This window comes from Mesoplodon densirostris, chromosome 1, assembly GCF_025265405.1.
Source record: "Mesoplodon densirostris isolate mMesDen1 chromosome 1, mMesDen1 primary haplotype, whole genome shotgun sequence".
Classification (NCBI taxonomy): domain Eukaryota; kingdom Metazoa; phylum Chordata; class Mammalia; order Artiodactyla; family Ziphiidae; genus Mesoplodon; species Mesoplodon densirostris.
This window is the reverse complement of record NC_082661.1, coordinates 73,777,503-73,791,169: the sequence shown is the minus strand read 5'-3', so window position 1 is coordinate 73,791,169 and position 13,667 is coordinate 73,777,503. Positions and strand designations below refer to the sequence as shown.

General features: G+C 38.2%; 2 protein-coding genes across 5 annotated transcripts in view; one reads left to right on the top strand and one right to left on the bottom strand.

Moving 5' to 3' along the window:
* AIMP1 (aminoacyl tRNA synthetase complex interacting multifunctional protein 1) overlaps nt 1-4,041 on the bottom strand; it is a 37,046-nt gene extending 33,005 nt beyond the window's left edge. Inside the window, exon 1 of the mRNA XM_060088356.1 lies at nt 3,849-4,041. Coding sequence (XP_059944339.1) covers nt 3,849-3,850 — 2 coding nt within the window. The 5' untranslated portion in view covers nt 3,851-4,041. The remainder of the gene's footprint in view (nt 1-3,848) is intronic.
* A 141-nt stretch (nt 4,042-4,182) lies between these two features.
* Nucleotides 4,183-13,667, top strand: part of TBCK (TBC1 domain containing kinase) — a 234,974-nt gene continuing 225,489 nt past the window's right edge. For 3 of the 4 annotated variants that reach the window (XM_060104569.1, XM_060104545.1, XM_060104561.1), the window contains exon 1: nt 4,183-4,476. The gene's annotated coding sequence lies outside the window, so the exon portion shown is untranslated. Of the gene's footprint in view, nt 4,477-4,639; nt 4,770-13,667 lie in introns of those variants that run through there. The other variant, XM_060104552.1, reaches the window with a different exon arrangement.

Here is a 13,667-nt window from a genome sequence, read left to right as displayed (position 1 = left end):
CAAGTATATAGCAAAGTGATTGTTTTATATATATATATATATATTTCCTTTTTCAGAGTCTTTACAGTACAGGTTATTACAAGACACTGAGTATATTTCCCTGTGCTATACAGTAGGTCCTTATTTACATATTTTATATATAGTAGTGTATATATGTTAATCCCAAACTCCTAATTTATTTCTTCCATGTATTTCTGCAAACACAGAAACTTTTTATTTAAGTGCTAAATGATCTTTTAAAGGATACTTAAGAGATTAAACTCAACAACTATGTACCAACAGTACACACAACTCAACTGAACTAATGACAATATTATCAGTTATAACCAAGTTTGCATAAGTTGGGCAGTGACAACGATGTCACAGCTGCTATTTAGTGTATAATGAGTTTAAAACATTGAATACCCCACTATTTCAGAGCTATAAATATGAGAAAAATATGCCTCTCAGAACTAGTGAACTACAGTAATTTTAATCACTTTTTTCTCTCTTCTACCATCATCCCTATTCTGACCTTCTAAACTTCTTTCCTCCATTTGTTTTGTAAATCGCCAAGCCACCCCACTCTAAGAACACCTTTATTACAGTTATACACATTGCAGCTCTAGGTTAAAACTCCTGCTAGGATTTAAAATGTGTCAAAAGTCAGAATTTTTAAACAGGTAAATTAAAAAATTAAATATTTTGAGAACGATACATTCCAGAGACACTCAAAATATATAGCAGTGGCAACCAGCAATAATTCCAGGGGACTTTTAGTAACCTTTGTCAAAACATAGAAAGATCTAAAACTATGCTTTTTGTGAAAGTTCATTTTATTCTTGTTTTTCTTCTAAGCATGTGATCAGGGAATGAATTCAAATGCCAGCTCTGCCACTCATTAGCTGTGTGACTTTCTTTTTTTTTATTATTGAAGTATAGTTAATTTACAATGTTGTGTTAGTTTCAGGTGTGCAGCAAAGTAACTCAGATATACATACATTCTTTTCCAGATTCTTTTCCCATATAGGTTGTTACAAAATATTGAGTATAGTTCCCCATGCTATACAGTAGGTCCTTGTTATTTATGTTTTATATATAGTAGTGTGTATAAGTTACTCCCAAATTCCTAATTTACTCCCCCACAACTTTTCCCCTTTGGTAACCATAAGTTTGTTTTCTACATCTGAGTCTGTTTCTGTTTTGTAAATAAGTTCATTTTTAGATTCCACATATAAGTGATATCATATACTTGTCTTTCTCTATCTGACTTCATTTCATATGATAATCTCTAGGTCCATCCATGTTGCTGCAATTGGCATTATTTCATTCTTTTTATGGCTCAGTAATATTCCATTGTGTGTGTGTGTGTGTGTGTGTATGTTTATATATACACCACATTTTCTCTATCCATTCATCTCTTGATGGATATTTAAGTTGCTTCCATGTCTTGCCTATTGTAAATAATGCTTCAGTGAACACTGGGGTGCATGTATCTTTTTTTTTTTTTTTTTTTTTTTTTTTTTTTTTTGCTGTACGTGGGCCTCTCACTGCTGTGGCCTCTCCCGTTGTGGAGCACAGGCTCCGGACACACAGGCTCCGCGGCCATGGCTCGCGGGCCCAGCCGCTCCGCGGCATGTGGGATCCTCCGGGATAGGGGCACGAACCCGTGTCCCCTGCATCGGCAGGCGGACTCCCAACCACTGCGCCACCAGGGAAGCCCGCATGTATCTTTTTGAATTATAGTTTCCTCCACATATATTCCCAGAAGTAGGACTGCAGGATTATACTGTAGCTCTATTTTTTTTTGTTTTTTAAGGAACCTCCATACTGTTCTCCATAGTGGCTGTACCAATTTACATTCCCACCAACAGTGCAAGAGGGTTCCCTTTCCTCCACACCCTCTCCAGCATTTATTATTTGTAGACTTTTTGATGATGGCCATTCGGACTAGTGTGTGATACCTCATTGTAGTTTTGATTTGCATTTCTCTAATAATTGGCGACACTGAGCATATTTCATGTGTCTCTTGGCCATCTGTATGTCTTCTTTGGAGAAATGTCTATTTAGATCTTCTGCCCATTTTTTGATTGGGTTGCAAGATGAACACTACAATAGTCCAGTTAACATCCTCTACCATACATAGTTACAATTTTTTTCTTGTGATGAGAACCATCAACATCCAGTCTCCTAGCTATTTTCTAATATGCAAAACAGTATTATTAACTATAGTCACCATGCTGTACATTACATTCCTATGACTTATTCATTTTATAATTGGAAATTTGTATTTATGCTTGATTGTTTTTCTCTACTCACCAGAGAGCCTTCTTCCCGTTTACTAATGAGGACACTGGGGATCCTGGAGGGCTTAAGGGATGGCTATGAGGGTATGGCTAAGAGAAGACAGTCTGTGTGTTTCAGATACTACGGCCATTAACACAGAAAACCTTTTTGTCCAGTGACATATGCATAAAATTTTTAAAGTGGTATGTCTAGGTCTCCCATGGCCCACTTACCAAACAAGGTCACCTTTTAGCGGGCTCAGATTTTCCCCAATAGGATTTAACCAAACCTTTCCACTCATAGATGTACTCACCACTATCTTTCTTCCATTTCTTAACCAAGAACACAGTTAATAACAGTAGCCACTATTTTAATGGGCCTGGCATATTATATACATTGTCATTTAATCTTTATAACCTTGTGAGACAATAAGGTTATAGATAACTCAGAGAAATTATGTGACTTGTCTAAATCCATTCAAATATTAAATGGTAAAGCCATGATTTTAACTCCTGTTTGTTACTCCTAACCTCACACTACAAGTCATTTTAAAAGTGTTTCCAAAACCTAATTAAAGAAAATTAACTGACCATCCATTAAAATTCTTGCATACCTAAATTAAGAGCACTAAGAATCTGACTGGTCATTTCTTACCACCCCTAGTCAAGCCACTATCATATCTCCTCTGGATTTATGTAAAAGCCTCCTAACTGGTGTTTCTTCCACCCTATTCCCTCCAGTCTATTCTTGAGAGCAGCCAGAGAGATTCTTTTAAAAAGGAAGTCAGTACTCCACTGCTCAAAACCCTCCAATGGGTTAGACGCCCTCAAGATCCTTCATGACCTGTTCCATATCTCTGATTCTTTCTCCAGCTTTAGTTGCTTCACTGAACTCTGACCTACAGGCTTCCTTGCTGTTCAGGAGAGTTCCTGCCTGATGGCTTTTGCAATGTCTGGTCCGTCTGCCTGACTGCACCTCCCCAAAACAGCCTAACGATTAACTCTCTTGCTTCTGTCAGCTCTTTACTGAAGAGTGATCTTTTCAGTAAGACCTTCCCTGGCCATACTAAAATTTCAACCTATATCCTCCTTCCCGGCTTTACTACTTTTGTTTTCAGCACTCATTACGACCTAAGATACGGTACGTTTTTTCTTAACTTTGTTTAGTATGTATATTCAATAAAATGTGAACAACAGGGAGACAAGAATTTTTGTCTGTTTTTTTCATTGCTTTTTACCGATGCCTAAAACAGTGTTTGGAACATGGTGGGCGCTGCATAACTACTTGAGGAATAAACGAATTCCTGTCACCGCCTCCCGGTTCTCTCACACACGCAAAAATAAACATGTTTGTACATATATCTTTTCCAGTAACATCCTTCCCCTCGGCCCCGCATCCCATTTCTCAAACTTGGCTCCTTCAAAAGGTCCCAAGCTCTTCCCTACTTCCTCATGCCAAGATTGGCGCTGCTGTGGGCCGACTTCCCCGCAGGCCAGGTCCTATCATCCGAAGGCCACTAAGGGACAGAGGACTCTTATGTTCGCAATCCCCGTACCCCGGGACCCTCTGCGGACGACACTCACATGTATCGGTGAACAGGCAGAACCTCGGCCGTCTCGGCCCGGAGCCGGTAAGGACAGCCTCCCGCTCACGAAGGCAGCGAGAAAGGACCCAATGAGGTGTCCTCGCTAAACGCCTGAGCGGTCCACAGATTCTTCTCCAAATTCAGTGGCTCCCTTCCCGTGTGCAGCCACACCACACTCCCCGTCGTCCATTTCCTCAGCCAATAACGCCAACCATTCCGCACCTCTTCCTCGGTCTCTATATTTTGTCGCCAGGTTGGGCGAGGAGCAAGACGCCGGACGTCGGGGCCTTTCTTTAGAGTTCCGTCGCGGAGGCTGTGAGGTCAGAGGAAAAGGCCGAGCTGAGGGTGGTGGTGGGGAGAGCTGGGAGTTGTCAGGGGAGAGCGCGGGGGTCGCTCTCCTCGCCGGAGGCGGCGCTGGCAACTCTGGCTGACTTAGGCTGGCGGGCAAAGGGCAATCTCTGAGCTCCCGGCGCTCCAGGAGCAGCCTCTTTTGTAGAAGCACCTGAAATGCAGAGTCTGGTGCACTAAGCAATAGCGGCAACACCAGCTCCAGCGACAGCTCTGGGGCCCTGTGTAGGAGCTCCATCCCCTTGTCTTTGTGTCCGCCTGCGTCCCCAGACCCAAAGGCAGGTATTTGGGTTTCCCAGTTTTCTGTGTCGTAGTGGTCGGGGCTGGTGGGAGGTAGAGGAAGGTCAGGTGCAGCGAGCGGCCTCCCATTTCCGCCGTGAGTGATAGAGACCACCGGTGCAGCTGCTGACTGCTGAGTACCGTCTCCATTCCTACCTACAGCCCGCCTTCCCCCTACACACCTGCGTCCTTTGAGGACTGCAGGCGACTCTTCGAAAGGATCTACTACCTGACTGTTTCAGAGAATTTGGAATCGGCTCTCCCGTTGCTCAACATAGATTCGAGCTCTTTGGTTTGTTTCCTGTTTTCAAAGGTGTAGTCAGTTGTCGAGATGTGGCATTCCCTTGTGCAGTGGAAGAATGTGAACGAGTAGAAGTTTCTTTAAAATTGTTAGTGGTTGCTTTTCAAGGCCTCTTGTCCCTGTTTTTATTTGGGACAGAAAGACAACTTTTTGCGGAAAAGTATATAAAATAAATGAAACCCATTGAAGAAATGTGTAACCTGTTTTATTCGTAACGAAATAGGCATCTTTTGCCCTATTTTTTTTACCTTTTTCCCTTTGTGATGCATTTCCACTTAAAGTTCTTTGAGGGCGGACATTGTGTCCTGTTCACTGGTGGCCCCGAAGCTGGAAAACACCTGACTTAAAATAGGAGCTTCAGGATATTTGTTGAATGAATGAATTTTCAAACCCAACTCCTATGTTGTTTTTTTTTCCTCAACTAAACTCTCACTTCAGCTGTTTTTTCCACTGGCTTTCTTCCACTCACCAAGCGGAAAAAAATCTATGTGTGTGTATTTGTTATGTGTGAACCTTTTTATGTGCACCCATCTAAGAGGTAGTTGAAGCAGAACACTGATGAAATGTTTAACGCCAACTACTGTTTATCGTTTTGAATTATTTGCATTTTCTTTATTTGGTTATTTGATTTTTAGTTGTCTAAGTGATAGAAGTATCTCATGGAAGATCAAATAGCATAGTATAAAAGGACTGCCTAATAAAATGCAACAGCTCAGGCTCTTCCTTCCTACCCTCAGTTCTGTTACTTCAGAGATAATCATTTTTAACCTTTTCTAATTTTAGGTCTGTATGTTGAACAAGTTAAACTGCTAATTCTTTTTATTTTAATTGACTTCTTAAGATAGGCCACACCATCCACAACCTCTCTACTACAATTTTTGTTGTTGTTTTTTGTTTTTTAATAATTTTTATTGAAATACAGTTGATTTACAATGTTGTGGGGGGGTTTTTTTTGTTTGTTTTTGGCTGCATTGGGTCTTCGTTGCTGTGCGCGGGCTTCTCATTGCCGTGGCTTCTCTTGTTGGGGAGCACGGGCTCTAGGCGCGTAGGCTCAGTAGTTGTGGCACGCAGGCTCTAGAACGCAGGCTCAGTAGTTGTGGCGCACAGGCTTAGTTGCTCCGCGGCATGTGGGATCTTCCCAAACCAGGGCTTCAACCCGTGTCCCCTGCACTGGCAGGTGGATTCTTAACCACTGCGCCACCAGGGAGGCCCTCTCTACAAATTTTTGAATCGTTATCACAATTTTTAGTTTTCATATTGGTTAATTTTAGAGTTCTAAGTAATATATTTAAACTTAATGTTTTTCATATGAACTTTTGAAAATACTTATATTTGGCTCCTTATTTTGTAAAATGAGGGAAGTAGAGACTCTACCTTCCTTTACCGCCACAGAAACCACATCCATTCCCACCTTCCCTTAGGTGGACCTTTACTTGTACATTGTCAAGGTTATTAATAGTTACAGTATATTTCTTAACTGCAGTTGTTTTTTGCTTTGTTTATGTGTTTAAAAACTAGTAAAATGTTACAATATTATGGCTTTGTAAATAATCTTAAGTGCTGAGCCAAGAAGTATGCTATTATACATTTCCTTCCCAATGTTTTAATTTCATGACCTTTGTACCAATCTAACAAGAAGATTTGTAATATTAACGTCCAACTGATTACTCTTTCTTCCTCTCCAAAAACAAAAATTATGCCATAGTTAAATGTGCTTAATTTTTTGGATTATATACTTCTTATGTAGCTTTTGGCTCTCCTCACTTTCACAGAGTACTTTGCACCTTCTTTGAGGGAAAAGATGCATGTGCTTTATTCACCACATCCTCTCATTCTTTGTATGAGAACCGCCCTTACTCTGCTTGAAGACATTCCCCTTGGAGCCCAATTACCTTCTGTTTAATTGGAACAGATTACTTTCTAGTCCTTTGGTGCAGCTTCTATACTGTATTATATTCATTGAATTCTTGAGTAAGATACATTGTTTCTTAACTCCACATCTTTTATTATTTGTTTTCTCCTCTGTTTTGTTAGAATACATCCTAAAGAAACTTATTCATGAAGGTATGTGGATGGTGATTTTATTTTTTAATGTTTGCATGGCTGTAAATTATTATTTTGCTATTATGAATGATAGTTTGGCTGGGTAAAGAAACAAAATTATGTTTCTTCCAACTTTTCAAGGCTTCACCATCTTTTTTTTTGAGATCATATGGTTTTTATTCTTCAGTTTGTTAATATGGTGTATCACATTGATTGATTTGCATATATTGAAGAATCCTTGCATCCCTGGGGTAAATCCCACTTGGTCATGGTGTATGATCCTTTTAATGTGTTGTTGGATTGTGTTTGCTCGTATTTTGTTGAGGATTTTTGCATCTGTATTCATCAGTGATATTGGTGTGTAGTTTTCTTTTTTTGTACTATCTTTGTCTGGTTTCGGTATCAGGATGATGGTGGCCTCATAGAATGAATTTGGGAGTGTTCTTTCCTCTGAAATTTTTTGGAAGAGTTTGAGAAGGATAGCTGTTAGCTCTTCTCTAAATGTTTGATAGAATTCACCTCTGAAGCCATGTCGTCCTGGGCTATTGTTTGTTGGAAGATTTAAAACCACAGTTTCAATTTCATTGCTTGTGATTGGTCTCTTCATATTTTCTATTTCTTCCTGGTTCAGTCTTGGAAGATTATACCTTTCTAAGAATTTGTCCATTTCTTCCAGGTTGCCCATTTGATTGGCATAGAGTTGCTTGTAGTAGTCTCTTAGGGTGCTTTGTATTTCTGTGGTGTCCCTTGTAACTTCTCCTTTTTCATTTCTAATTTTATTGATTTGAGTCCTTTCCCTCTTTTTCTTGATGAGTCTGGCTAATGGTTTATCAATTTTGTTTATTTTCTCAAAGAACCAGCTTTTAGTTTTATTGATCTTTGCTATTGTTTTCTTTGTTTCTATTTCATTTGTTTCTGCTCTGGTCTTTACAATTTCTTTCCTTCTGCTAACTTTGGGTTTTGTTTATTCTTTCTCTCCTTCCTTTAGGTGTAAGGTTAGATTGTTTATTTGAGATTTTTCTTGTTTCTTGAGGTAGGCTTGTATAGGTATAAACTTCCCTCTTAGAACTGCTTTTGCTGCATCCCACAGGTTTTGGATTATCGTGTGTTCATTGTCATTTGTCTCTTGGTATTTTTTGATTACCTCTTTGATTTCTTCAGTGATCTCTTGGTAATTTAGTAACGTATTGTTTAGCCTCCATGTGTTTGTGTTTTTTACGGTTTTTCCCCTGTTACTCATTTCTAATCTCATAGCGTTGTGGTCAGAAAAGATGCTTGATATGATTTCAATTTTCTTAAATTTACTGAGGCTTGATTTGTGACCCAAGATGTGATGTATCCTGGAGAATGTTCCATGCGCATTTGAGAAGAAAGTGTAATCTGCTATTTTGGGATGGAATGTTCTATAAATATCAATTAAGTCCGTCTTGTTTAATGTCTCATTTAAAGCTTGTGTTTCCTTATTTATTTTCATTTTGGATGACCTGTCCATTGGTGTAAGTGAGGAGTTAAAGTACCCCACTATTATTGTGTTACTGTCAATTTCCTCTTTTATAGCTGTTAGCAGTTGCCTTATGTATTGAGGTGTTACTATGTTGGGTGCGTATATATTTATAATTGTTATATCTTCTTCTTGGATTGATTCCCTGATCATTATGTAGTGTCCTTTTTTGTCTCTTATAATAGTCTTTATTTTAAAGTCTATTTTTTTCTGATATGAGAATTGCTACTCCAGCTTTCTTTTGATTTCCATTTGCATGGAATATCTTTTTCCATCCCCTCACTTTCAGTCTGAATGTGTCCCTAGGTCTGAAGTGGGTCTCTTGTAGACAGCATATATATGGGTTTTGTTTTTGTATCCATTCAGCAAGCCTGTGTCTTTTGGTTGGAGCATTTAATCTATTCATGTTTAGGGTAATTATCAATATGTATGTTCCTATTACCATTTTCTTAATTATTTTGTGTTTGTTTTTGTAGGTCCTTTTCTTGTGTTTCCCACTTAGAGATGTTCCTTTAGCATTTGTTGTAGAACTGATTTGGTGGTGCTGAATTCTCTTAGCTTTTGCTTGTCTGTAAAGCTTTTGATTTTTCCATGGAATCTGAATGAGATCCTTGCTGAGTAGAGTAATCTTGGTTGTAGTTTCTTCTCTTTCATCACTTTAAGTATATCATGCCACTCCCTTCTGACTTGTAGAGTTTCTGCTGAGAAATCAGCTATTAACCTTATGGGAGTTCCCTTGTATGTTGTCTTTTTTCCCTTGCTGCTTTTAATAATTTTTGCCTTTAATTTTTGCCAATTTGATTTCTATGTGTCTCAGCGTGTTTCTCCTTGGGTTTTTCCTGTATGCGACTCTCTGTGCTTCCTGGACTTGGGTGGCTATTTCCTTTCCCATGTTAGGGAAGTTTTCAACTATAATCTCTTCAAATATTTTCTCTGGTCCTTTCTCTCGTCTCCTTCTGGGACCCCTATAATGCGAATGTTGTTACATTTAATGTTGTCTCAGAGGTCTCTTAGGCTGTCTTCATTTTGTTTCATTCTTTTTTCTTTATTCTGTTCCGCAGCAGTGAATTCCACCATTCTGTCTTCCAGGTCACTTATCCGTTCTTCTGCCTCAGTTATTCTGCTATTGATTCCTTCTAGCGTAGTTTTCATTTCAGTTATTGTATTGTTCATCTCTGTTTGTTTGTTCTTTAATTCTTCTAGGTCTTTGTTAAACATTTCTTGCATCTTCTCGATCTTTGCCTCCATTCTTTTTCTGAGGTCCTGGATCATCTTCACTATCATTCTGAATTCCTTTTCTGGAAGGTTTCCTATCTCCACTTCATTTAGTTGTTATTCTGGGGTTTTATCTTGTTCCTTCATCTGGTACATAGTCCTCTGCCTTTTCATCTCGTCTGTCTTTCTGTGAATGTGATGTTCGTTGCACAGGCTGCAGGATTGTAGTTCTTCTTCTGCTGTCTGCCCTCTGGTGGATGAGGCTATCTCTTCACCATCTTCTAACTTCTGTTGTTGCTCATGAGAATGAGTATCTGATCTTGATTTGTTGATGCCTGAACTATTTGTTTTCTTTCTGAAATGATTAAAATTTTTAGTTATGCTTGATGCTTTGAAAATTTGTCATGGCATGTCTTGGTCTGAGTTTATTCTCCTTGCAGTTAACTCATTCGATGGAGCTAGGATAAATGTCTCCATTTGGGTCTTTTTTCATTTATTCTCCTTGAAATTAGAAGCCTTTTTAATTTGAAGGTACATATTTCCCTTCAGTTGTGGGGAATTTTCTCCCATCTTTCGTAATTTATTCTCCTTTATTTTTCCCTGTTCCCTTTTTTGAAATGCCTATAAGGTGGTTGTTGAATTCTAGGGTTGATTCACTATGTGTGTTATCTTTTCTGTTATGCTTTTTTTTTAAATCTATTTGCCCATTTGCTTCATGTTCTGAGTAATTGTCTCAATTTTATTTTCTAACACTTCTATCTAGTTTGGTAATCCTATATTGAAGTTCCAAGCACTAATTTTAAAAATTATTATTTTCTCATATTCTCTTAATTTTGTTTCATTTTCTTTTTTTAAATGAGATGAAATTTACATATATTAGAGTACACTGATTTTAAGTGATCAGTTTGAGGAGTTTTGATCCACGTGAACAAACGTGACAAACACCACCCTAATCAAGATGTGAAACATTTGGACTACTCCAGAAAGTTCCTATGTTTCCCTCTCCAATCCTGTCCCGACCTCCACACACACACACCCAGCCAAGGCACTACAATTCTCTTTTTTATCACTATAGTTTAGAACTGTAGTTCTAGAACTACATTTAAATGGAGCCATAGGATATGTACTCTTATGTGTCTGCTGCTTTCATCAACATAATATTTTTGAGATACATCCATATTTTGGTATGGTTGTTCCTTTTTTGTTGCTTTTGAATAGCATTTCATTGGATGAATATGCTACAACTTGTTTATCAGTTCACTTGTATGATGTTTACATTGCTTCCAGTTTGGAGCTGTTATGAGTAAAACTTCTGTGAACATTCTTGTACAAGTCTTTTTGTGGACAAATATTTTAAGTTTTCTTGAGTAAGTACCGAGTAGGAGTGGAATTTCTGAGTCATAAGGGGTATTTTTAACTTTAGGACAGTTTTCCAAACAGTTTTTCAAAGTTCTTGTGTCATTTTAACACTACTCTCAGCAGCAGAGTATCAGCTCCAGTTCCACATTTTTCTCAACACTTGGTATTGCCAGTTATTCCAATTTTAGCCATTCTGGTAGGTGTGAAATGGTATGTTGTTGTGCTTTTAATTTGCACTTCCCTGCTGATTAATTATATTGAGAACTTTTTCATGTGCTGATTGTCTATTTGTATTCCTTCTTTGTGAAAAATACATGTTTCAGACTTTTACCTATTTTTGTTTTTCTTTTTATTATTGAGTTGTAGGCATTCTTTATATATTCTAAGTCTATTATCATATATACAAACATACATATAATACATATACATTATTTGATAAAAATGTCATATATAGATATAAATAATATTTTTCTTAACTTTGACTTGGATTTTTATTTTCTCAAATGTGACTTTTGATGTGCAATGTATTTAATTTTGATGAAGCCCACTTTATAAAGTTAATTTTTTATGGCTTTTTAAAATCCTGCTTGAGAAATCTTTGCCTATCCTAAGGTTGCAAAAATATTCTGTTTTTTTTTGTTTTGTTTTTTTTGTAGAAGACTTACAGTTTTAGCTTTTACATTTAGGTCTATAATCCATTTCAGATTTTTGTGGATGTAGCAGTAGGAGTTGAGGTTAATTTTTTCCCATGTGGATGTCTTGTTTTAGCACTATTCGTTAAAAAACTATCCTTTTGGGCCTCCCTGGTGGCGCAAGTGGTTAAGAGTCCGCCTGCCGATGCAGGGGATACGGGTTCGTGCCCCGGTCTGGGAGGATCCCATATGCCGCGGAGCGGCTGGGCCCGTGAGCCATGGCCGCTGGGCCTGCGCATCCGGAGCCTGTGCATCCGGAGCCTGTGCTCCGCAACGGGAGAGGCCACAACAGTGAGAGGCCCACATACCGCAAAAAGAAAAAAAAGAAAAAAAAAAAAAAAAAAAAAAAAAAAACTATCCTTTTCCTATTGAATTCATTGGCCTTTGTTGAAAACCTATTCATTGTATTTAAAAATGTTTTTCATTTTAATATTTAATTTTTTTTCAATTTTTATGAAACATATTGTATATAGCACATATATATAAATAGATAGAGATATAGAATATGGGAATTATGGAGCATAATAATAATATGAACACCCTTAACCCACCAATTAAGAATATTACTCAAAATTTTTGAAGCTTCTTATGGGTTATTCCCTAATCTTATGACTGTTTTTCATACAGTGGTAACCCTAGCCTCAGGTTTTTTTTTTAATTCGTTTAATTTTTGAATATATTCTTACCTCATATGTAAATATTCCTGAATTATTTATTATTTAGCTTTTGTGGTTTTTGAATTTTATGAATATTGGCATAAGTTTTGTGTGACTTTTTTTTTTTTTTTTTTTTTGCGGTATGCGGGCCTCTCACTGTTGTGGCCTCTCCCGTTGCGGAGCACAGGCTCCGGATGTGCAGGCCCAGCGGCCATGGCTCACGGGCCCAGCCGCTCCGCGGCATATGGGATCCCCCCAGACCGGGGCACGAACCCGTATCCCCTGCATCGGCAGGCGGACTCTCAACCACTGCACCACCAGGGAGGCCCTGTGTGACTTTTTTCCCTGCTCAAAATATTTCTAGGATTCATCTATATTATTAAATGTTGCTATAGTTTGCTTGTTTTCCATCCTGTGTGTTTTTCCATCAGATGAATGTGCCACAGTTTATTTAGCCATTCACCTGTGTGTGGATATTTAAGTTGTTTCCAGTTTAGAGATAATAGAAACAATACCACCCTGATCTTTCTTGGTTTCTGCTTGTGTATGTGTGTAGGAGTTTCTGTAGGAACAAAATAGTGTCAAACTGTCTTCCAAAGTCTTTGTACCAATTTACACTCTGTTTCTCCATAATCTAACATTGTGTATTATCAGATTTCTTAATTTTTACTGTCTCACAGGTATAAATTCTCATGTGATTTTAATGAACAATTTCTTGAATATTAATGAGGTTGTTTATCTTCTCACATATGTTGGCAATTCCTTTTCATTCTTTTATAAAATATGTTTTTCCATACCTCCTTTTTTGTATAATTGGTGTAATATCTTCTCAAAATTTTCTCAAAACTTTCTAAATATATTAGAGTTAGTTTGGGTTTGGGTTTTTTTTCATAAATTATTTTGGTTGCATCCAGGGTAGATTTTTTTTTTTCTGGTTTATTTTATTTTTTGCCCTTTATGCTATAGTCTTCCCTCAACTACCTGATGATTCCTGGACAGTTCCTCATTTAAGAGTTAAGGAAGACTGTCTGGGAGCATTTTTGTATGTGGATAGGCTTGTTGACTGGAATACCCTGTTTTAGTATAGCTTGGTAGACAGCCAGATATTAACTGGGGTCTTACAGATTCCAGAATTAAGAGGAGTTTGCTTTTGTCCACAGTGCTCATACCAACTATTTATTGTAATTTTCACACAGTTTATTTTATTCGTTTAGGGATGAACCATTTTGTTTTTTGTTTTTCTTTTGCTTAGAGGATAAATAACTGGCCAGGGACTTCCCTGGTGGCGCAGTGGTTGAGAGTCCGCCTGCCAATGCAGGGGACACGGGTTCATGCCCGGGTCCGGGAAGATCCCACGTGCCGCGGAGTGGCTGGGCCCATGAGCCATGGCCGCTGAGCCTGCGTGTCTGGAGCCTGTGCTCCG